The 21,910-nt window shown below is 40.7% G+C and overlaps 1 protein-coding gene across 3 annotated transcripts; it reads right to left on the reverse strand.

Annotated features, from left to right (window-relative positions):
* Positions 1–1,109: 1,109 nt before the first annotated feature.
* Positions 1,110–20,992, reverse strand: LOC109999644 (tubulin-specific chaperone cofactor E-like protein). Of its 3 annotated transcripts, XM_065962829.1 has the most exons (9): positions 20,908–20,967; positions 18,612–18,655; positions 13,348–13,490; positions 13,005–13,144; positions 12,589–12,770; positions 10,861–11,117; positions 10,621–10,747; positions 9,539–9,655; positions 1,110–5,339 (listed from the first exon to the last, which is right to left on the reverse strand). In XM_065962829.1, the coding sequence occupies exons 3-9, from the start codon at positions 13,478–13,480 to the stop codon at positions 4,994–4,996; spliced, it is 1,302 nt and encodes a 433-aa protein (XP_065818901.1). In that variant the 5' UTR covers positions 13,481–13,490; positions 18,612–18,655; positions 20,908–20,967; the 3' UTR covers positions 1,110–4,993. The 3 variants fall into 3 exon arrangements, with proteins under 3 accessions (XP_065818901.1, XP_020510378.2, XP_020510380.2); XM_020654722.3 differs by lacking the exon at positions 18,612–18,655 and having other exon boundaries at positions 20,908–20,992; XM_020654724.3 differs by lacking the exon at positions 18,612–18,655 and having other exon boundaries at positions 20,803–20,925.
* Positions 20,993–21,910: the final 918 nt, after the last annotated feature.

The raw sequence follows: 21,910 nt of genomic DNA on the forward strand, positions 1-21,910 counted from the left end.
CAGTAAGAGCAAACGATCAGCTTTGAGTCTGATTGGACACACAGGTGCTGACAGGAAGTGACCAGAGGCAAAGCACAACATTGACAGCAGTTCTTGAGAGCTCTAATCAGGATAGAAACCATCTTAAAAGTCCTTGTTATCAAACAAAAACCATCGTCATTACCATCAGTTTCATGAGGTTGACCGCTAAATTGCACTGCAAGACTGACGTCCATATGTGTCTCCAGTACATTCCAGAAGTGTTTGTCCGCTCTGTATCTATTATCTATGTATCTATTTTCAACGGAGCCTGCATCCACCACACATGTCAAGCTGAAAAGAGCAGATCAACCCAAACAGGAAGGCAGGTATAGGAAACCATGGAGCAGCTGGTCAATTTTAAAGGCTTTATATGCGTTTTTTTGATCCAGCAGATGTCGCCCTTGAGCACCAGCATGCAACACAAACAACTCACGCTGCATTGTTGTGTTAGCATGCAGAAATTGCATATAAAGCCTTTAAACACCATGTACAGATGAACATTATTAAACCCAGAGAGGCAAAATAACTTGGATGTTTGTTCTTATCTCCTGATCTCACGATTTCTGAATGATCTTTAAGTTCTCCCGTGATCTTGCAGATTCAGCTGCAGAGCAAACCTACAGCGGATTGTGGTGCACATTCACGCAGTGGAAACAGAGGAGGGGTGAGGAATGCTACTTTTTCACCTCCACACCCGCAGCCAATTCCTGTTGGACAAGTTTACCAGATTGCCAGTTTAAAATAATTGTTGGATGAAGCACCGAGTCACAGTGTTGCGAAAGTGAGGCAGGAGGTGTTTTAGTGAACATCTGTGATGCACTTGGTTGGAGCATGTCAATGCCTGTCCCACACAAGCATCGACTACCTTAAGCTAAACACTGTCCCTCCACGTACAGGCTAGCATCTTGGTCCAACAGTAATCCTACTTTTAAGAAGTTTTATGAACACTAGCAGGTGAAGAAGTCAAGAGCCAGCTGGAGCAGATGTGATGGTTTTATTACGGTGGATGTCGTACTGTAGCGGACTCAAGTTGTCCATCTGTACTAGCTCGGAGGTTTCACTATATTTAAGACAATGTCACACAGGAATGAGCTTAATTACGTAGAATTAATTATTTTAATAGAAGTGTAAGCATCATTACACTTGACAGGAGGAGAAATGGCAATAAGATCTGAAGAAAGGAAAAAAAGATTTACAATAAAAATATCAAGATACATTAAAGAAACTACAGAAAGCAAATGTGATATAAATTAAAATCCATATTCTAAACAGCACAAGGCAAACTGTAGAACAGTTAAGAAACCCTCTTTTAGATTTTTTAAATCTGTAAATAGACTTTTTATTTGGTATTAATGAAGGATAAAGGTGAGGGTGATAGAAGCATAGATCATATTTTTTTTTAAATGTCAAAATTACAAATGCCCATACACATTGTTTCCCTGAAATGACACATCTGTTACACATTTTACATCAAACATATCAATAAAGATAAGGAACATACAAATCACCAACTTACCATGACGCACCTTAGAAACAAAATGCTTCACCCCCCCCCCCCCATGTCAGCATCTCAATTATATTATAGCATAAAGTGTGAGCCCGATCAGTCACCCTCCCTACAAAAGGATCTCCAGTTATCTAATACACAGAGTAAGTTTGTGTCAGAGGAACGATGCAGAACGGCAGCGTCTTAAAACATTTTCACTTTTGCAGCAACACACATGTCCATGAAACCCTGGGATCTCCCTTCACCCAACAAACCTCCAAAGATCAACTCCTTCGCATTCATGGCACTCCATTAAAAAAAGGCTTTTGCAAGACCTTCCCTATTTTTTTCTTTTCTTCATGAAATGGACTACAAAGGAGCCAGATTTACACTGCATACATTCAACACACATATGGTGACCACATTTAAACTTTTGAGAGTCATGCAGGCTGAAACACACCCCAGCATGCACTTAGCGAAAGTCAGGGGAACATCAACTGTAAAATATGTCATGTAGAGGTTTACATCAGTCCCACCTGAACAAGGACAGCTAAGTTTTTATGCACAAACGTTTCTTTTTAAAAGTCGATGGACAAGTCAGTATCTACAAATCCTTGGCCACCAAAACCAGAGCTTCTGAGTTTCTACATTTTCTGTGGGAAATATACTCCAATTTAGAAATTCTGTTGGGATCATGAGATTGAATATTCTGCACAAAGAGCCAAAGCTGAGAAACCCAATATGTTGCTGATGCTGTACAAGAGATGTATTTCTGCAAGTTTTTTTTTTTCCATAGCTTTCCATGAATGCAGCACCTCAGCAAGTAGATCCTTAGCTCTAATGTGCTGGCTAGCAGGGTTGTTTGAGTTGGGTTTACCAGTTATCCCAATGTCTGTCTGAGTATCCCCAAAACCAAATACCTATCCTTTATCAACTATATGAATAACCAATGGCTACATCACAAACTCCAGGAAAAAAAGGCGGTTGCTTACAGAGGATCTATATTCATCAGACAACAGCTGATAGGTTTAGAAATGGCAAATTGTGTCGTTTATGTGTTTGGCAGTCAGCTAGTTGGGTATGCAAGTCCAACATGTGTTAAAGTGTTACATATGGGAACCCAAGGGAAAGCCAAAGCCTCCCGAGGCTCTAGAAAGTTCAGGATATGAGAAGCCCCAGGTTGCAGTCTGCATTGGAAAAGGCTGTTTGATGCCAGTTGGTGATCTTCAAATCTATTCTTTGATTTAAAAAAAAAAAAAAGTCAAAGCCAATGTGAGCCGTTGTTCACCATTGTAGGTCTTGTGAAACTGCAGACGCAAGAAGTGTCGGGTTTATAAGACGGATGTAAAGGAGAGTTTAGGGTGAGGGGCAGGAGTCTGTTGCCTGAACCCTTTCTAACCTAAATGCAGCGGAAGTGTCCGTGACACAGCGCCTGGTGTGCGGTTACCATACAGACTGGGCCTCAGCGTTTTCTCGGCTGCTACTGCAGAGAGAGAGTGGGAGTAACTCGAGCGTCGACACTTCTCCTTTTCCCAGTCCCAGACCCAAGCTCACCTCAGACTTGTCTAGTCTTTCTGCCAGGGCGTCGTGACTGAGCAGCAGCTATGTGCTCTACGTTATTCCCAACACACAGCATCTGTGTTTTTCAGCACAGGGGTTATCTCAAGATTTCCCTGCTAGAACGAGTAAGGCCGTGTTCACACTTGACTTCTTTCTTCAACTGCCAGCGCCTTTTTTACATACAAGTCTATGGAAAAATGAAAAAGGATGACGCCTTTTTCAGTTGAATTATTTCAACTTTTCAGAAAAGCGCTGGGTGACATCAAGCGCCTTTCTGACAGCTGACCAATCAGGATGAGTAGTAACCTACGTCCCTAGCTACCGGTGCCCAACAACGGCAAACTTCCACCAGATGTGTGCGCTCCGGTCCGTTACGGGTTCGTGCGTCCTCATCCGTCAACACCCACCGACTGTGATCTCAGTCTGCAGCACGGAGAGCACAGCCGGACAGCTGGAGTACGGAGACAGAGGAGTTTCCGCGGTAATTTAACAGATTCACTCGCGACAGCACGAGATAATACGATGTTCGTGGTATAAAACTCAATAAAAACCTTATAAACACATAAACAAACACAAACGGTGGTTTTTCTGAACCGTCAAAACGGAGGGTGTTATTCTGAAAATAAACCGGATGTTTTAATGTTGTATCGGTGTCTGACTTCCCGTCCCGTTTGTTCTTTTTTGTGCTAAATTGATGCGTTGTGTTCCGGCGCGGTTGCACCGCAGACTAGATCCTGTTGTTATGGTTACAGAACACTCGTGCGTAAGCGCTCAAAAGGTGCTGAAAGCAGCGCTTTTTTCTGAAAAAAGTCAAGTGTGAACACGGCCTAATGAGAGCAAACAGGCAGAAGCTGGAGAAGACTTGTGTTATACTTGTGTTTCTCGAAAAGAAACTTTCTCAACAGGAAGGTGTTTCTGCTTTACCAAAGGTCCTGTTGTGGTTAGAAAATGTTGATTAAATGTAAACCAAAAATGTAACACCACATGGTCGTTAAATGCAACATATTCAAATGTAGACTTCATCAAGTTCACAAAGCCGCAGCAATCCCAACAGGCAGAGGTTAATAAAGTCATGGAAAGACTTCGTTCTGCTTGGCTGCTACCGCCGCTTGATAACGGTTCATTGTTTGCCATTGCGTTGGAATTTAAAGAGTTTGGTTTCAAAAGATTTTCACTTAAACTGTTTACTCCCATGCATGAAAAGTTGGACTGTTCACGACTGCTGGGAAGACACGGTTTACAGATTTCTGTTTACAATCAGAAATCTACAACTGGCAGAAAGTAGAGGAAGAACTTTGGGATAAAACCTAGAGGAGCTGCTTCTTATCTCCAGCCAAGGCAATTCATAAAACACAAAGAACAGTGAAACTACAGAGGTCATGCGCATTAGCTGGTACTCTTAAAATTAATTTCCCCAATTCTTTTTAACACCACTTTTCACTAAAAGAAACTCTTACATTCTGTGCAAGGTCAGTGTCACCAGCATGTCAGACAAGCAGGGGGAAGTTATCTGAATATACTAGACAAACACTCCAATTATGAAGTGTTTCTTGATTTAAAATCAATCTGCAATTTCAAATTGCTTTACATGGCTGCATTTTTCTTTCTTTCAGGGGACTATTGGCAATCGACGTTTTTCATAGATGAGATGTAAACTGCAGTTTTGGCTCAAGCAACTACAGCCCAGAAATCTGTGACTCACACTTGAAACACACTGACTGTGGAACTACCATGTGCAAATATGTTATTGTATAAGTTTGTTCAATATGGTTGACAGCAAACATGTCTACATTCAAGACTGGAAAAAAAACTCAACCTTTTTTAATCTAAAAAAAAAAAAGGCTTCAGTTAAAACTTGGTATGTGATAGATGTTTTTTTTCTTCAGTTCATGTCCCCTTCATCCAACAGCAGAGAGCACTTCATTCTTAATGATCTGAGGAGCTGCAGCGGCTTTTGACTTTGAGCACAACTAAGATCTCATCCCCGTCCTGGATTCTGTAGGAATGGAGGGCCCGTGTACCGCACTTGAGCTCCTCAGGTCCCAAGACCTGAGACATCTCCCGGGTGATGTAGAAGAGCCGGATCCCGTTGGTGGGCAGCTGCAGCAGAGTTTTGAGGTGTTTCTTCAGGTCGCCCACCGTCTGCTCCAGGCTGAGGCCGATGGCTTCCACTCTGTCTCCATAGCGAACATCCACCAAGGTGCTGCGGGGGCTCAGGTCCACCTCTGCCAGCGGGGCCAGGTGACCATACTTGGACACAAGGATGTGGTACCTGGGAGAAAACAGAGCTCATGTCAGATCCCTGAGTGTGTTTACTGTTTTTATTTTGTTATTGTTTGGAGCATCTAAAGCCTGAAAACAGACAGACATGGGGAGACAACTCATTTATTATTTCACTTGAGGGTCACACTTTCACAAACTTTAAAGGAATAGTTCAATATGATAAGTTAGTATTTATAGTTTGGACCAGGAGACAATAAGCCTTGCTTAGCATCGGAAGAGGAAGTAAGGAGAACACTTCCCCAAATCCAAACCATCCAATAACACACCTATCACCATCTCTAAAGATCTGTGATTTTCAGTTAGGTTATGTAAACAGCCTGTAGGGCAGGGTTAGGGTTAGGTGAGGTAGGGTGCGTGGTTAGGGTTAAGGTTAAGGTTAAGGGTAGGTTAAGGGTAACCCTGACCCCTATATGTCCGCCAAGGCTTTTGCTTAGACGTTGCACAAAAGTGCTGAGCAGACAGAAAACATGGCGTAATACTTCTAGGATACCTGGTTTGGATTTGTTAATGAGGATGGCAATATTGAAAAGCGAGCTCAACAAGCTGTTGGAAGGGTTTTTCAAAAGATACTGAGAGGAACTTTCAGTTTGTCCTTGAGGACAAAGTCGTTCCTCTTGCCTCGTAGCGTACTTTGTCCTGTACACCTGTCGGAAGCGTTTCTGATGATAAATCTCATCCTGCTGTTTCTTAATATTGAAACACGACTCAGACTGACACCTTCCCAGCGGCAGTACTTTTCTGTATAGACATTATCAATATTGTCCCTGACAGTCTTGTTTGCCTTTGAAGGTCACGTAGAGGAATCAATATCAACTTCAGTTTGTTTCATAACCAGATAAATACTTCTCTCAGGACGGTGGAGCAGGAAATCAGGAGAGAGTGGGGAATGACACACGGGGAAGGAGCCGCAGGCCAGACCTGAACCTGGGCTACCCGTACGGAGGACCACAGGCTCCTGGCAAGGGGTCTGCACCCCGCTCTCAGGAGCTTTATGACTGAAGACGGACAAACCCTACTGACCTATTCTTTTAGGGAAACCATTGGCCTCCAAATATTTTTTTAATCACTATCGTTGTCTGAATATATTATATCTTTGAATATCTACAGAATAAAGTGACAAAATTATGAATTGAATTCCAGTCATTTTGATCCATTTTGGTATTTCATTGATACTTTCCAGTTTTTCATTTGTCCTTTCTGTTCCAGCTTCATTTTGTGTTTTTGTCGACTGAAAAAAAAAATGGTACAATGCAACAAATGCCCAAACCTGGACTCAACCCAAGGACAATGTAGTTTTGCAATCTCTTGTTCTTTCTTGGTGAAGTGGCCAGTAACACTAACACAAAGAATTATCAGTTTTATCGAGCAAAAAAGAGGCAGAGGCAACATCATGGTCTTATAGAAATATCTCTTCTAAACAACTACAACTATAACTGCATCGTCTCTGTTCAATGCACCAACTTATCCATTTCAGCCAAAAATTATTTTCCTGGACTTTCAAACATTCCCACTCAAGAAGTAAATAAAAAAAAGCCAAAAAAACAGGTACACTGAAATGCACCATGACTGTGTTGGAGAGGCAGAGAAAAACAGAGTTCTCTCCCTCTTGCTTTGCCGTGAGAAAGCTCTCACCCACCTCAGGGGAATGCGTGCTCGAGATAAGGAGGAACGATTAAATAAAATCCAAGGAGAAAAAAGGTCTGTGCTTTCAAAGCTACAGTAACAGCTGGGCCAATCAAAGCAATTTCCCCGTCCCTCCCCAAAACTCCCCCCACAAAGCCAATCCCCTGACTGTGGCTTTCTGGCCAAAACTTGCAGACTCACCCTGGGAATTCTCCTCTAAGGCCACAGTGCACAAAGTACCTTTCTTAAGAGAAGCCATTTAGCTAGAAGGCTTCATTTAAGGCGGGTTAAGCGTGGTTTAACGTGGCAAATGATGCCACAGGTTAAGCATTCCAGTTGTCTTTTCCAACTTTCTTCCATACAGGACAATAAATCACCAAATAAATAACAGGATTACTGAAAACTGATGCTTTTCCTGCCTTTTCCTGAGCCTCCTGATTCTTTCTTGTTTAATCCTACCTCATTCTCTCATTTCTTCTGTCCTCTTGTTGAAAGATGACCTCCTTTAAAAGTGAAAATGTTGATTTCCCTTCTTACCTCCGAGTCTGGCTCTCAATATCCACTGCTTCAGGTCCACTCCTCTGTGAGTCCCTCTGTACTTATTCTACTGGATGTAACTCTCGGATTTCATTTCCAACCCAGTTCTTTCTTTCTTTCACTCTTTCCTTGCTGCTAATCCTTCCTGCCAGCCGACACATTTCTTCCTTTATGAGCCTGTTTCCTTGTCTCCAAGACCCGTAATCCATCTCCCAGAGTATCCACATTTCTCTGTTATCTTTTTTTTTCAAAGAGATTAATCAAGGATCTCAGCCTTCATCAGCTTGATTTATGTTTTGACATGAGTTTATAGTTACCCAAAGCTGGGCTGAATATGATGTGTTCACCTGAGAGGCTGTGGCCCCCTCCCTGCAGTGCTGCCATCTCTCAGGGTTGCGAGGGCCACTGCTCGAGTCGCTAGGAAAGAGGATAGCTGTGCGTTCACCGCTTACCAAGCGTGTCCTACACCACCATAACACCCACCCACACACAGTCATGGTGATCCCTCACCTCGGACCTACACTGAAAACCTGGCTGCAAACCAAGCTCATGACATGAACATGAAGAAACAGATGGGACGACTGCAGCAAAGTACAAAGTACATGGTGCACAGGACAATTAGCAAATAGTTCTTGGATCTCCACGTCTTTTCCATTTCTCGTGAAGACTAATTCATAACCTCTCGAGGCTCAAGTGTCACAAGAAAACAAATCAATCTGTCAGCGTAAGGTTTGAGGTTGACAGTGTAGGAGTATACATAAAAAACAAGAAGAAAAAAAATCAACCCGCTACCTTGTGTATCACTTTTCCAATCAGAGAATTCCCGGCACAAAGGACTCATTGAGCAGGCAGAGACTGGTGGCATTGTCTCCCAAAGGTTAGTTTCCCCCAGTCAGGGACTACACCTTCCTTCACAAATCCCTCTCCAACATTCTGCTGAGGTTAAGTGGAATGCAGCCGGTCAAGAGCGTGCGCAATTATATGAGCGACATCAGCCCAGGAGGAGGACTGTCCGAATTATTCAACCACATTCTGTAACAATTACAGAACAATGAGCTGGATGTAGCTATAGGTTAAATTTTACAGGTGTTCAAAGTCTATTGAGTCTCATCAAAGACTGACAATATGGATGAATGTGGGGACCTGACTCTCTAAAACTTGCCAGCCAGTACTGGGATCAAAGAGTTATCGATAGAAGGTTTATCTTTTTTACCTGGATTAAGTTGTTCCACAGCAGGATGTCATGTTTATCATGGTATTACTTACCTGGTAGATACTCAGCTACAAATGCTGCCAATGCCAAAATGTAAAAAAAACGGCAGTTCCTGAAAAGGCCACTGGAGGCTGGCTCCAAAAGTGAGTCAACCCCCATAAGCCTACAACCTGCTACATGGCAGATATTTATTCTCTAAAGTTTGCTTCTGAATGATGATAATGAGGTTTTATACATCGAACACATTTTAGTTTAACTAAAGTTTAAAGTCATGAATAATAAGAATAATAAGGGGCCTGTTTTTGCATTTAAGTGACAGTAATTAAGTTACTGCACTTAACCTCTGGGCCAAGTTTTTTGTTGTTTGTGCCTTTTGGGGATTCTGTTTAATTTTTGTTGATATGTTTTCACCAATTAACAGATATCGGGGTCCAAGCTAAACATTCCTGACCCGTTAGTATCAAAGGTTTGTGCAGTTTGATTCTTCAGCATCGCAGCTACAACTTAGGACTTCAAATACACTTCAAATCTTGCCGGATAGTTAAAATTGTGAAGAAGCATTTGTACCTCACTGACAATAAAGATGGAAGCAATGTAGGTCCAAACTTTGTTTTTAAGAATTTATAAGCATTATGGAAAGTTATGTATTCAATTCTGAAGTGGTTCCCATCATAGATGTTCTTTTTCTGACGTGAGCTATGAGAAACATTGAGGAACGTTCAAACTCATGAAGAATAAATCAAATGTTTCTTAAAGTCCCTTCTTTTAAAATGAGAAAAACAGTGATAAATACATTTGAATGTATGTGTGAGTACCTCTCAGGGAGCTCCTGTTCCGGGCAGCCCTGGTAGTACCTGATGAAAAACCTCTCTGCATCCTCCCTCTCTCCATCAGACACCTTACCTCCATTTAACACCCCTACGGACGGCAGCCTGCAGACAGGAGGCCGTTATTAGTACACAGATTATGGTCAAGGGCATGATTATTTATAGACTGCTCCAAAACATATCCAAGAGTGTGCTGCAGGTCTGTACAACAAACATGTAAGAAGATACAATGAATGCACATATATATTAATGGATGCAGAGATATTGTGACATGCATGCAGATATTGATGCAGCAGAAATGCAAACCATGAATGCAATCATCACTGGGGTAAAAAAAGGGGAGTATATTTGGGTTTTAAGAAAACTTTGAAACGAATGTTTTACCCGTTTCTATACTTAGAGGCAGACTATTCCAGAGTTGTAGTAGACCTGCAGAGAGGGTGTTTTTAGACTATAATCTGAGGATCAATCCTATCAGCACTGTGAGAGAATAGAAGTTTTGTCTTATGCTGGGGTGAGACCATGCAGAGCTCTAAACACAAAGACAATCACACAGGAAGCCATCAGGAGGATAATAAAGGAGTTAAATTATCAGTTGTCTTCATAGGAGTCCAGCTGCTGCATTCTTAACAAGTTCTAGGCAATCTATAAGGGCCTGGTTCATACCAAAAGACAAGGAGATGCAATGATCAAGAGGAAACTAAGAGGCGTCATGACACTTTCTTAATCTTGAAGTGATAGAAAAGTCCCGATCGTTCACTCTGAGCTGACAGAAGAATTAAACTGTCTGCCTAATATTAGTCAAGATATTCCGCATAAGCAACTGGTTCATCGGACAAATGGTAAAGGGACTGGGACATGTCACTGGAAAAGGTTAGGGGCAAAACAGGAAGAGTTTTGTTAAGATATTGTTTGAGTTTTTAGCCATCAACGCTCTAATAACAATTAGGTTCAGATTCAGATTCAGATTTTTGAAGTGTTTACGTAATGGGAACAACCAGGTCAATTAGATACTCATCATGCCATAAAGGGCTAAAAGGATTTGACATGTGTGAAGTGATGAGACTTACTGTGCTAAAAGGAGGCTGCGTCTCTCGTGGGTGGTGTAAGGCTGCAACAAAGGAATCCCCATTGCTTTGACTTCCTCCAGCTTAGGGAACAAATTGAGTCTTGCAATGTCCTCCCACTTAGTGAGCCCTGAAAAACACAACATCACACAGATATAAGGCTTTTTTTTTTTTAACACCATGCACTAAGCGTTTTACACAGATGGAAGCAAAAGTACCCAGAATTCATTATCCCGATCTGACCTGAGTTGTTGAGGTTGATGCAGCGCAGGTTGGGGAACAGGCGCTGCAGTGTTTCCTGAGTGTCGTTCACAGAGTCCACACTGTTGTTGGCCAGCACGAGCGTTCTCAGACTCGGGTACATCCTCCCGAACTTCCTCACATCTGCCCAGTCCTGCAGCTGGTTGTCCGTGATCTGCAGGAGGCGCAGGGACGGACAGGACGTCTGGGATTCTGACACCGTGTTGTAGTCATTCAGGCACAGGAACAGCTCCTCTAATCTGGGTGATCAGGGAAATAGTTGGAGTAATGTCAGAGAAGGTGCCAAAAAAAAAAAAAACACCTTGTCATCTTATATATGTATTGCACTTGTTCATTTAACCTCTTTGTTTAGTCCTGACATAAAGGTTTGTGTTTTCATGCTACTTTAAGAGTTAGGCTGCTGATCATTTAAAAGCCATGGGGTTTTCATGGTTACAACCTAATCGGATACAACAGATTCACTGTGAAAAGATTTGAAAATGAAGACTGTTTTCTATATAATATGACATGAAGTTCATCATCATGCATTTTTTTTCTGACTTTCTGAGTTGTTGCTTTTTCTTGAATGGGTGCTCAGGTGAAATTTCCAAGCCAGGAACTTACTGTATGATTTACTGGCTTCTTAAAACATTCATCAGTAATTACAGGTCACAAATGTTACTCTACTTGCATTGATTACTGTAATTCACATTATTTTGGTATCACCTAATTATGGCTGTCCTTAACACAGTCAGAAAGAAGAGATCACATCACTCCAGTTCTTTCCTACTTACACTGATTGTCAAGCTGAGGATTGATTTTAAAATACTGCTGACTGTGTTCAAGGTATCATGGACTTTCCCCCCGCTTACCTCTCAGAACTCCTGTCCCCATATCAGCCTGTAAGAGATCTAAGGTCACCTCAACAAAACCTTCTGTCAATACCTAGATCCAGGTCAAAGTGTAATGGGGACTGTTGTTTTTCCATTGCATCCTCTTTACCTCAAAACATCTGTCTCTCAAGTGTTTTTAAAACTTGCCTCAAAACATATTTATACTCAAATGCCTTTAATTTCAATAACCCGTGAAGCACAAGATCCTTAACTATGTAAGTCTTGTGTTACATCAGACTTAATTACTACCTGTTCTTTCTTCTTGATTGTTGTTCTTGTCTGATATTTTCTAATGCTTTATTTTTCTATCTGCGGTGTTCAGCACTTTGGATCGACTGTTGTGTGTAAAGTGCTTCATAGATAGAGTTAAATTAATGTGTGTAAATGTATACTGTATAATACAGTGTAAGCCAAATCAACTGAGCACTGTAGTTGTAAGCAAACATTACTTTAATAGGAGTAAAATGTGCATTTGTTGGGGACTATTTTCTGTAGCGGATGGATACGAATTTGGTGCTTTAGTGAGTTTTGACAGCAGTGGGGTTAGTGTGCATTGGTCACTCATATAGAGCTTTGTGGCACTGAGGAGTAGGATTTATCAGGCTGTGGACACACACACAGTAATATCTGTTTTGGTGTTTTTGTTATAAGAAAGAAATATAAACCAGTTGCTGGTCATTGGATATGAATTTGCAGCATTTTTAAAGCACACGTTTCTAAAAATACAAACATGTTACTTCCATCAAATGCACATTTTCTACATTTTTCATGATAACTTTGCACAGTGACTCATCAACAACGACAGCCCTGGGCGACCTTTACATGCTCTGTCACTCACTCTGGCGTGTGCTGAGTGAGCGTGTGCACCGTGTCCCAGCTGACGTGTGTGTTGTTGAGGATGAGCTGCCGGACTCTGGAGAAAACGTCGGCCATGCTGGGCTCCAGCTGCGTGCTGCTCAGAGGGTTCATGCTCAGATTGAGGAAGTCCAGGTGGGGGATGCTGGACACAATGGTGCAGATCTGACAACAAACAAGAGAAAGGAATGGCAAAAAGAAAGCTTAAAGCCCCGAGGTTTTTAACCAATGGGATCATTGCAACAAGTCTGTTTATGCAGCTCCTGGAAATAAAGTAAAACATGATTATAACAGGTCCAGTCGGCACAAATACATGAGATCCTTTTTGTCTCTAAAGGAGGATTCCTTTTCAGAAATATACCTGTGGTCACTCCCTCACTCTGCCAGAAGGACACCCACCTCTGTCCAGTCGTTGAGTTGATTGTGGGACAGGTCCAGCTCCACCACATGGCCACAGAAAGCTGCGATGTCTGACCGCTCGCCGGCTTTACTGATCCCACAGTAATTCAGGACGAGGATGCTGGGCAGGAACAGGCGATCTGCAAACAAACAAGAGTCAATACAAGAAACTTAACTCACCTTTAAAGACTTTTGGGGGGGGCTTTACAGATTCACCTTCTGACATAAAATGTTAAGGATGCAGGGTTGAACTTCTAACAACAGGGGGTGCAAGTGCTCACTTAGGAAGACCATCATACTAGTAATCTTAAACCTGACATAATCCCCCTCCTTCATCTCTCACCTTTGATGGGGGATCCTGGTGGGCTGGGCATAACCACCACTCCTTGGCCGTAGGGGAAATTCTCAGGGTGGTATTTCTCGCTGAGCACTCGGATGAAGGTGCGCCCCTCCTCTTCATCAGAGGAAGACTCCATGGTTTATGCCCTGAGTGGAAAAAACAAAGAAGCAGAGGGTGAGAACAGCTGTGAGTTTACAAAAAAAATAAATTTATAGCAAATAAACAAAAACTGCAACTAACGGCTAGTTCTATGAGCGACTAATCTGCCTTTTATATCCCTGATTAAATGACTATTCACTTCTTACATGAAACCCAGACCCCCATAAGTACCTTTGAAGATGTGAATCTCTAAAACCAGGGCACAATGTTAGCTTTAAGGCTCTTTACATTATCAATCCAACTATCCATTATCTATACCGCTTTTCCCATTTGGGGCGATCCCAGCTGTCATTGGGCGAGAGGCTGGGTACACCCTGGACTGGTCACCAGCCAATCACAGGACTAACATAGAGAGACAAACAACCAGCCACACTCGCATTCCCATTAACTTAACAGCTAGATATTACATTTTTAGTCAAAAGGCATCTGTTGGGGATTTAGTTCTGTAGGTCAGTGGTTCTCAAACTTTTTAGACTGCGTACCACCTCCGACAATATTTGGCCCTCCAAGTACCACCATTATGGTAGATGTTAAAATACACTGTAGGCCTATTTCAACACACATTTCAAGCAAGAGGCAAATAAATTCATAAAAAGAATATTATTTATTATTGACTGTTGGCAGCCACACTATAGGCTTACTAAGGGCTAGCACTAGAACTGGCACTTAAACTAACACAACTCTGACTTTTGACCAAATCAAAAAAAGTGCAAAACAATAAAAATGACAACTTTATACCAACAACCTGTTTTAGAATATTTAATCTCAAATGTTTCCCACACAAACAAGATACATGGGCCAAAGTATATATCCCACCTGTTCTTATTTAATTTTTCATTTATTCATAAAATTGCTGCGTGCCTGAAAAACTACAGGCCTCTCACCTTTGACTTTTCTTAAATATGTGTCCTGTATGTTTTCTTAAGTCTATGTGAAACTAAAATAAAACACACAAGATTAAATATGACCTTGAAATCTTGAAAAATATGACCGTTGTCTCCTGCGAGGGGTGCAGGCACCCTGTGAGTGAGAAGTGCACCCTGTGAGTGGGAAGTGCACCTTAAAGGTTGAGCACTTTTACCACAGGTTTGTGCATCACGTGCCGCGGCGCTGTCCGAGGTGCTTGATTGTTCATTTGTTCATCTGTTTGTTTGTTCGCAGCAGCATCTGTTATGGATTTCTGCAGTTCTTTTTGTAGGCTATATAGTTTGTCATGCCCATAGATAGCCGTGTTTTTGTTGTTGTTTTTGGCATGCGTGCGTGTGTTGGTCAATAATTTCCTATATGTCCCCCCCACCGGATTGTTGATGGACGGCTTGCCTCCCCCCACCCCCTTGCTCCCTATCCCTCTTCCTGCATCTTATCCCGTCTCTCCCCCTATCTCTTTCCAAGCCCGGCGCAGTCTAGGCCTGTAAAGGCTGTTTCGTCATGAGCCGGGGATCCGGCCGAAGATTTCTGCCTTTTAATAAGACCGTTTTTTCTTACCACTGTAACTTTTGTTGCTTTGCTAAAGTGCTCATGATGGATAGGCCGGATCTTTGTAATATAGCAATAAGTAAAGTCTTTTACCTGCTCTTTTGTAATGTTAACAGACAAAGAGTAAGGTATTTTACCTGCTTTTTGTAAAGTATCTCAAGATAACACTTGTTATTAGTTGACGCTATACAAATAAAAATTGATTGATTGATTGATTGATTGATGTCAGGGAAACAAACCCAGTTGCAGAGAGGAGAAGGAGCATCTGTGTTTATCTCTTTTTTTGCAGTGTTTTTATTAAAATGCATAGCCTAATATATCCAACAATATAATAGACTAAAAGTTATGTCTGTTTCATTTTTGTAGAATGTGTTTTAGAAACGGGAGACGTGGAGCAGCAGTAAAAAACGGAGCACTAAAAAAGCCGACAGATATTTTAAATTAACATGCAACATTTAAAAGGTTACCAATCCTGCTTTATGCTGATAGCCTATTTGGTTTGTAGATAAAAGTAAGTTGTATTTAACTTCATCAAAAAAATGCATTATTTGTGTGCTTCTGAGCACAAACAATTTCATTTGCATATGAAGTCTGACAGACGGCTGCAGCGCTTAGAGGGGGGTCTAGACTGTTGGTGGTCCGAGTGTTAAGACAGCAAAATAGAGCAGAATCACATCAGCTTCAGAGCAAGTGAGAGAGAGAGAGAGCGAGAGAGAGAGAGAGACATGCATCAAAAACTGAAGCTTCTCCTGGCTCCGTTATGTACAGCTGCTTGCTGCCGATTGTGCTGAACTCCAATAAATAACAGAATATCTGTTAATGTAGACCTACAGCTGCTTGCTGTTGTTTCAGGACTGAACTTTTCAAAACGTGAGGCGTACTCCTGTTGTTGTTTATGTCTGTGCGCACGAGCATACACTGAGCAGATTAAAGTTGTTTGTTGCAAAAACTAAATTAATTTAGAGGGGAAAACACATTTGATATTAATACAACCCAATAGATACAAGACAGATAAGAGTATGACAAAAATAAAAAATGTGGTTTTATGCTGAACAGGTTTTTGTTTTATATTGTGGAGATTTCTTTGCGTACCACCACAGGGAGCCCGCGTACCATAGTTTGAGAACCACAGCTCTAGTGAACATTTGAGACAGCAGGAATGAAATTTGAAATCAACTCAAAATCAAATGCAGTGTCTGTATTTATGGTGCTGAAGGAGCACATCACCCAGCAGAACAAAGTGTGTGCACTAACAATACTTGGGAATGATGGATTGCTGGTTTTGATCTTTTCAGGGGATGCACCATAGACTGGATGCACTGGTTTTTAAAAGGCCGTGTTCACACTTGACTTCTTTTTTCAACTGCCAGCGCCTTTTTTACATACAAGTCTATGGAAAAATGAAAACGGATGACGCCTTTTTCAGTTGAATTATTTCAACTTTTCAGAAAAGCGCTGGGTGACGTCAAGCGCCTTTCTGACAGCTGACCAATCAGGATGAGTAGTAACCTACGTCCCTAGCTACCGGTGCCCAACAACGGCAAACTTCCACCAGATATGTGCGCATTGCGTGTCCGCTCCGGTCCGTTACGGCTCCGTGCGTCCTCATCCGTCAACACCCACCGGCTGTGATCTCAGTCTGCAGCACGGAGAGCACAGCCGGACAGCTGGAGTACAGAGACAAAGGAGTTTCCGCGGTAATTTAACAGATTCACTCGCGACAGCACGAGATAATACGATGTTTGTGGTATAAAACTCAATAAAAACCTTATAAACACATAAACAAACACAAACGGTGGTTTTTCTGAACCGTCAAAACGGAGGGTGTTATTCTGAAAATAAACCGGATGTTTTAATGTTGTATCGGTGTCTGACTTCCCGTCCCGTTTGTTCTTTTCTGTGCTAAATTGATGCGTTACTATCTGATCAGACATCAAGGAAACATGCTGTGTTGAAGTGCTGGCTTCTCTGACAACAATGCAGCAGCCAGTATGTCCTCCTTCTAACTTTAGATTCTGGTCCTGAATGCTCTGGATTTGTTTGGACCAGAGAAGGTAGGCGCTTTTAAGGCGACCCCCGCCACACGGCCGTTCTGGACGCCCCTCGGTTTGCCAGATATGAGAGCAGTTATCAGGTCAACAGGTGTTGCAGCGATGGAAGCGGTCAAGAGAAGTGGTTCAGATAGAAGTGATTGTACCCGACCTAAAAAGCCTCTGCATGTTTCTAATAAGCTCCACGAGCAGAAACGTGCTCAAACTAGGATCAATATTGGAGATGCTTTTGAAAAATGGAGAGAGGTTAGAACACAGAAAGGTTTACAGACCCATGCAGAGCTGGATAAACACTGAAGCTTCAGAGTCCACCACATGGTGACCTGTGTGAGCATCGACTCTAGAGAGGAGAGGGGGGAGACAGCTCTCTACAATGTTTTGAATTTGGACTGCAGTACCCATTTTGCTTGAATGCAACGGTTAGGTCATAGGAAGGTCAACAAGCCTTTATCTCACTTCAATATTCACAAGCATTTAAAATACAATCAATGAAAAACTGCTGGTATTGGTAGCAGTACCAATACCAGCAGTTTATTCAGTAATATATTGTTGTTAATACATCAATATATTGAATTCATATTTGTGTCTTAACCTTAAATCAACATGCAAAATATTACGCTTGACGCTACTAATTTCACACATCCCCCCCCCCTCTGCTTTTGAGTTTTTATTGTCTGTGTAGGTGTTGGATAAAGAGCTCTAAAAATATCCCATCAGGTCTAAAAATATCCCATCACATCACAGAATAACTTTAAAATGAGCAGTCGCAGAAACGTGAGAGGCAGAGCGGCAGTGACGGGAGCAGGTGCTCAGCTGACACCGTTACACTTGAAGCCAAAGCAGCTGTTCGTGCTCAGAGGCATTTTAGTGCAGCGGGAAGTGTTAGTCGTAAAACGGATTCATCAAATCTGCAGTCATTGTTTGAGTGAATTTAAATTCACTGCCAACTACTTTGATTTCAGACAAAAGAAGAGGAAACCAATTTGATCTCTGGCAAAAAGTCCTTTTTCATAGAATAATTCTGTTTTGTGATAATGACAGAAAAGTGGTTTGCAGATGTAACGACTTCACATCTCATCCTCAGTTGAAGACAGATATTTGTCCAATATGTGGCTTTAGCAGCATGTTCATTTCCTATTCAACGTCTTCAATATAATTTTTGTAACAGATGTTTTTGGGGATTCTACTTTTAGATGGTTTAATGAAACAATTTAAATCTAAATAAATTGAAGGTTTTTATTTTGAGAAGAAAATAAACTTAAAAGCAAACAGAAATAAAGTTATATACAAACAGTGAAAATATAAAATACAAAAAGAGGTTTCAAACACTAGTTAATATAATTTACACGTCTGAAAAAGGCATGGGAGGAAGTATAAACTTATTTAATCCTGTCCTCTCTCCATACAAACACCTATACTCTGATTCTCTTGACCTTTCTAAATACTAATGATCTTTAACATACTAATTATACAATCCTTAATATAAAAATATAAATTCATACATTCTATATTTGTCTTTGTAAAAGACACAGTTCTGTTTTATGAATAAAGTATACAGGATACAAACATGATGATATTTACATATGGACACATCCTTGTGTAGAAAAGCAGAAGATTATCCAAAACTACAGAGAAAAAGACAAAAGGAAAAAAGACAAAAGCATCACTTTGACCTCTTCCAAGTCAATAGTATAGACATTTTCAGAACTTTTGAAGAATTTACAAACTACGCATCATATCTATGACCTATGGGTCTGAAATAAAGTATAAAGTAAAGTATGATCACTAGATATCAAAGAGATCGCTTCAGTCCAAATTGTTCTTTTGTCACAAAGGAAACATTTCTTACTTGTAAAGGTACGAGTATGTAGTGATGTCAACAGATGCTACACGTTACAACATTTAAAGTCTGAGCTGATTGAAATACCCGTAACTGCATTCATTCATTCAAACTTTAGTTATTCTCGAGTAATCATTGAGGCTACGTCCTCATTTACAACGATGTCCAGAGACAATGATGGCTATTAAGACACAGGACAACAACAAAAATACACAGGACTATTTTCACTCCAACTAAAAATATTTGAAACACACAGAACCATCCAGCCAAATAAGGCAACTTAACAGCTGATGGCAGCCTGGCAACCATTTCCAAACTGCTGTCCTGCAGAATAAATAGCAGCAGCACGGTTAGAAATACTATAATATATTATAAAAAGCAGAAAAAAATCATGTGTATTATTACAGGTAGTAAGAGTACATATTGTACACCTTGTGTTATTCTATTATTGTATTTTTTCACCCTTTATTTAACTGATGTAAATATGTTTGATTTTTTAACTTCTTGTTATTTTTAATAATTCTATTCCTGTTTCCTGTTTCTTGAGCTGTTGTAACGCAAAACTTTCCCCCATGGGGGATCAATAAAGTTTATCTTTATCTTCAGTTCAGTCTCTTTCTGCTGGTATTATATCAGCTTGAATGCATGTTTCATGAATTTAAGACACTTTAAAAACGAGTGAAGGTACGATTTCCTGGTTAAATCTTTTACATCAGAACATATAACCTCGACCTTGTGTGCCCCCACACAGCGCGCAGGTGTCCTGGACTCAGAGTCCCTCTTCTAACCCGGATCAGGCCTATCAGTTTCACACAGATGGGGTCTGATCATCTTAAACTCAGCCCACCTGAGGTGATAGGTTTGCAGACTGAGTGTCTGTCTGATGTGTTTCTGTCATAGGTAGTTTTTTGTTTCACAGATCCAGAGATTTATAGCTCTGATGTAGCAGAGACCAAAGGACAGACCGTTTTCAACAACACCTCAGATCACATGCCTTCCTCTGCAACCGCTGAGAGATAACGTTGGTGGGAACTCAACTAAACTGGAGATTGGAAACCGGAGAAAACTCAATTGCATGCATGAAAAATAAAAACACTGTAAGGTTTATGAAAAGTAGAAAAACAACACTTAAAGAGTGGTTAAGCTTGAGGCTGACAAAGGGCAGGCAGGGTGACAGCTGGGATCCTTGCAGGATAAAGGAAGCATTTTAGTTGCTGGGGTTCAGTCTTCCAACAATACACCTCCAACAACTAAAACCTTTTGAAAAGCTCTGACATATGCTACCCTGAGGTGATATCATATACCCACAGTCATTTGGAGAGGAAACCATTCATAACCTGTCCATGTGATATCACCTTTATATGGGCATATTGTTAACACTCCCTGTATCTCTTTCAATCTAAATATCATAAATATACTCCTTTCTTTAATTCGGCATATAGAACAGACAGAGCACTTTTTTTCCTCATTTATTTGAAGTTGTACAAACACTCGCTACTGCCCTCCACGGTGTTGTGTGGAAGCAAAACTGTGAAATACATTTTAAATTTCACCATTTAAGAAAAAAGTATTAGATAGTATAATGATGCCGAATTAAGTAGCGACCCATAACGATTCAAAAAAGGTCAAAGTTGTTACTTTACAGGTTATTTAAACTTCATAACAAGCGAGGCCACTTTAAACTGGAAGATTTTTCAACGGGGTTCAGCGAGATAAGAGCGAGGCCTTGTTACTCAACGTCGTTCGTGCACAATAACAACGGACCAAACATCAAATTGAAAACCGACATTTTAATAGTGGCAAAGGGTCAAATAATATTTACTTTTTTTAACATTCAGATCTAGTTTACAAAAGTGCTGTCAAGCTCGAAATGTGTGCAGCATGTTTTGAAACACAAATATTGTGCAGCAGCAGCAGCGCAGCTACATTTACCTTCAGCTCAGGAGAATCACTCGGCTCCAGTTATTTTTACCACATCTTCATTTTCATATTGTATTTTGAAACTGATAGGGTTTATTTTAAGACCATTACACTCACCGTCCCCGGAACCCCCTCCGTCCGTGTTGTGTTTGTTTTTGTTATTCTTCGGTTAGTTGTCACTCTAAGCCCCGCCCACTGTTCCGGAAATGACGTAGTTTAAAAGTCTTGTTATTTTCCGTCTTTTAGTGAACATTCCTCTTGTAAGACAGAAACAGGCCTATCCACATAATTTAATGCAGATTTATATTTATTTTTTAATGTCACTATATGTTATATTTCCTTTTGTTGTCTAAATTTTAATTTTGTCTCGTGTCTATCTTTATATAAAACGGTAGGCTATTTCATGAAACATGGTTTGTTCCTTTATACCTTTCATTAGAAAGTGTGTCACACAATATGAAACATGCATTCAGTTTTGATCTTTTTATAAATAGTAGTTATTCATGGGTTGATATGGGGGAAATAAATGTAAAATTATAGGCTATAGGTCGATTGATAAACTATATTTTCGGATAGAAATTTCAAATTCTGAAAGATATCACTTACTTGTCCAAGTGATTTTAGTTCTTATTTTACTTAACAGTATAATTGAGTTTGTTAAATATATTTCTTAATCCAGAATGATTTAATCTTCAGAAATATTTTCTAAAAAGCTGTAAAGAAATAGAGCTGGTGTATCAGGCACAGCCACCAGATGGCAGTCATATTGCACGTATCAAACCCAAGTCTCTGCTTTTACCACTGCAGAGTAACACAGTTTTTTATTGTGTGTGGGAAAATTCCTGAAAAAGGCAATGTTTGAAGAAGTACCAGTTAAAAAAATTAAAAACGCTCATTTACAAATAAAAGTTAAACTCGAGTACAGGTCTATAAGTGGCAAACTGTAGTACTCATTGTGTAGAAAATGTCTGAGCAAAGTTTTACTGTTGTAACTGTCTGAGGTAGAGATCTTTTTAAATAACTCATTTTATCAGTTTGGTCGGTATTGGGCCTTTTGTCCAAAATAATCTAAATAAAGCTTGTACTATATTAAACATCATAACAATGGCCACTGATGCAG

Source organism: Labrus bergylta, chromosome 14, assembly GCF_963930695.1.
Source record: "Labrus bergylta chromosome 14, fLabBer1.1, whole genome shotgun sequence".
Taxonomy (NCBI): Eukaryota; Metazoa; Chordata; class Actinopteri; order Labriformes; family Labridae; genus Labrus; species Labrus bergylta.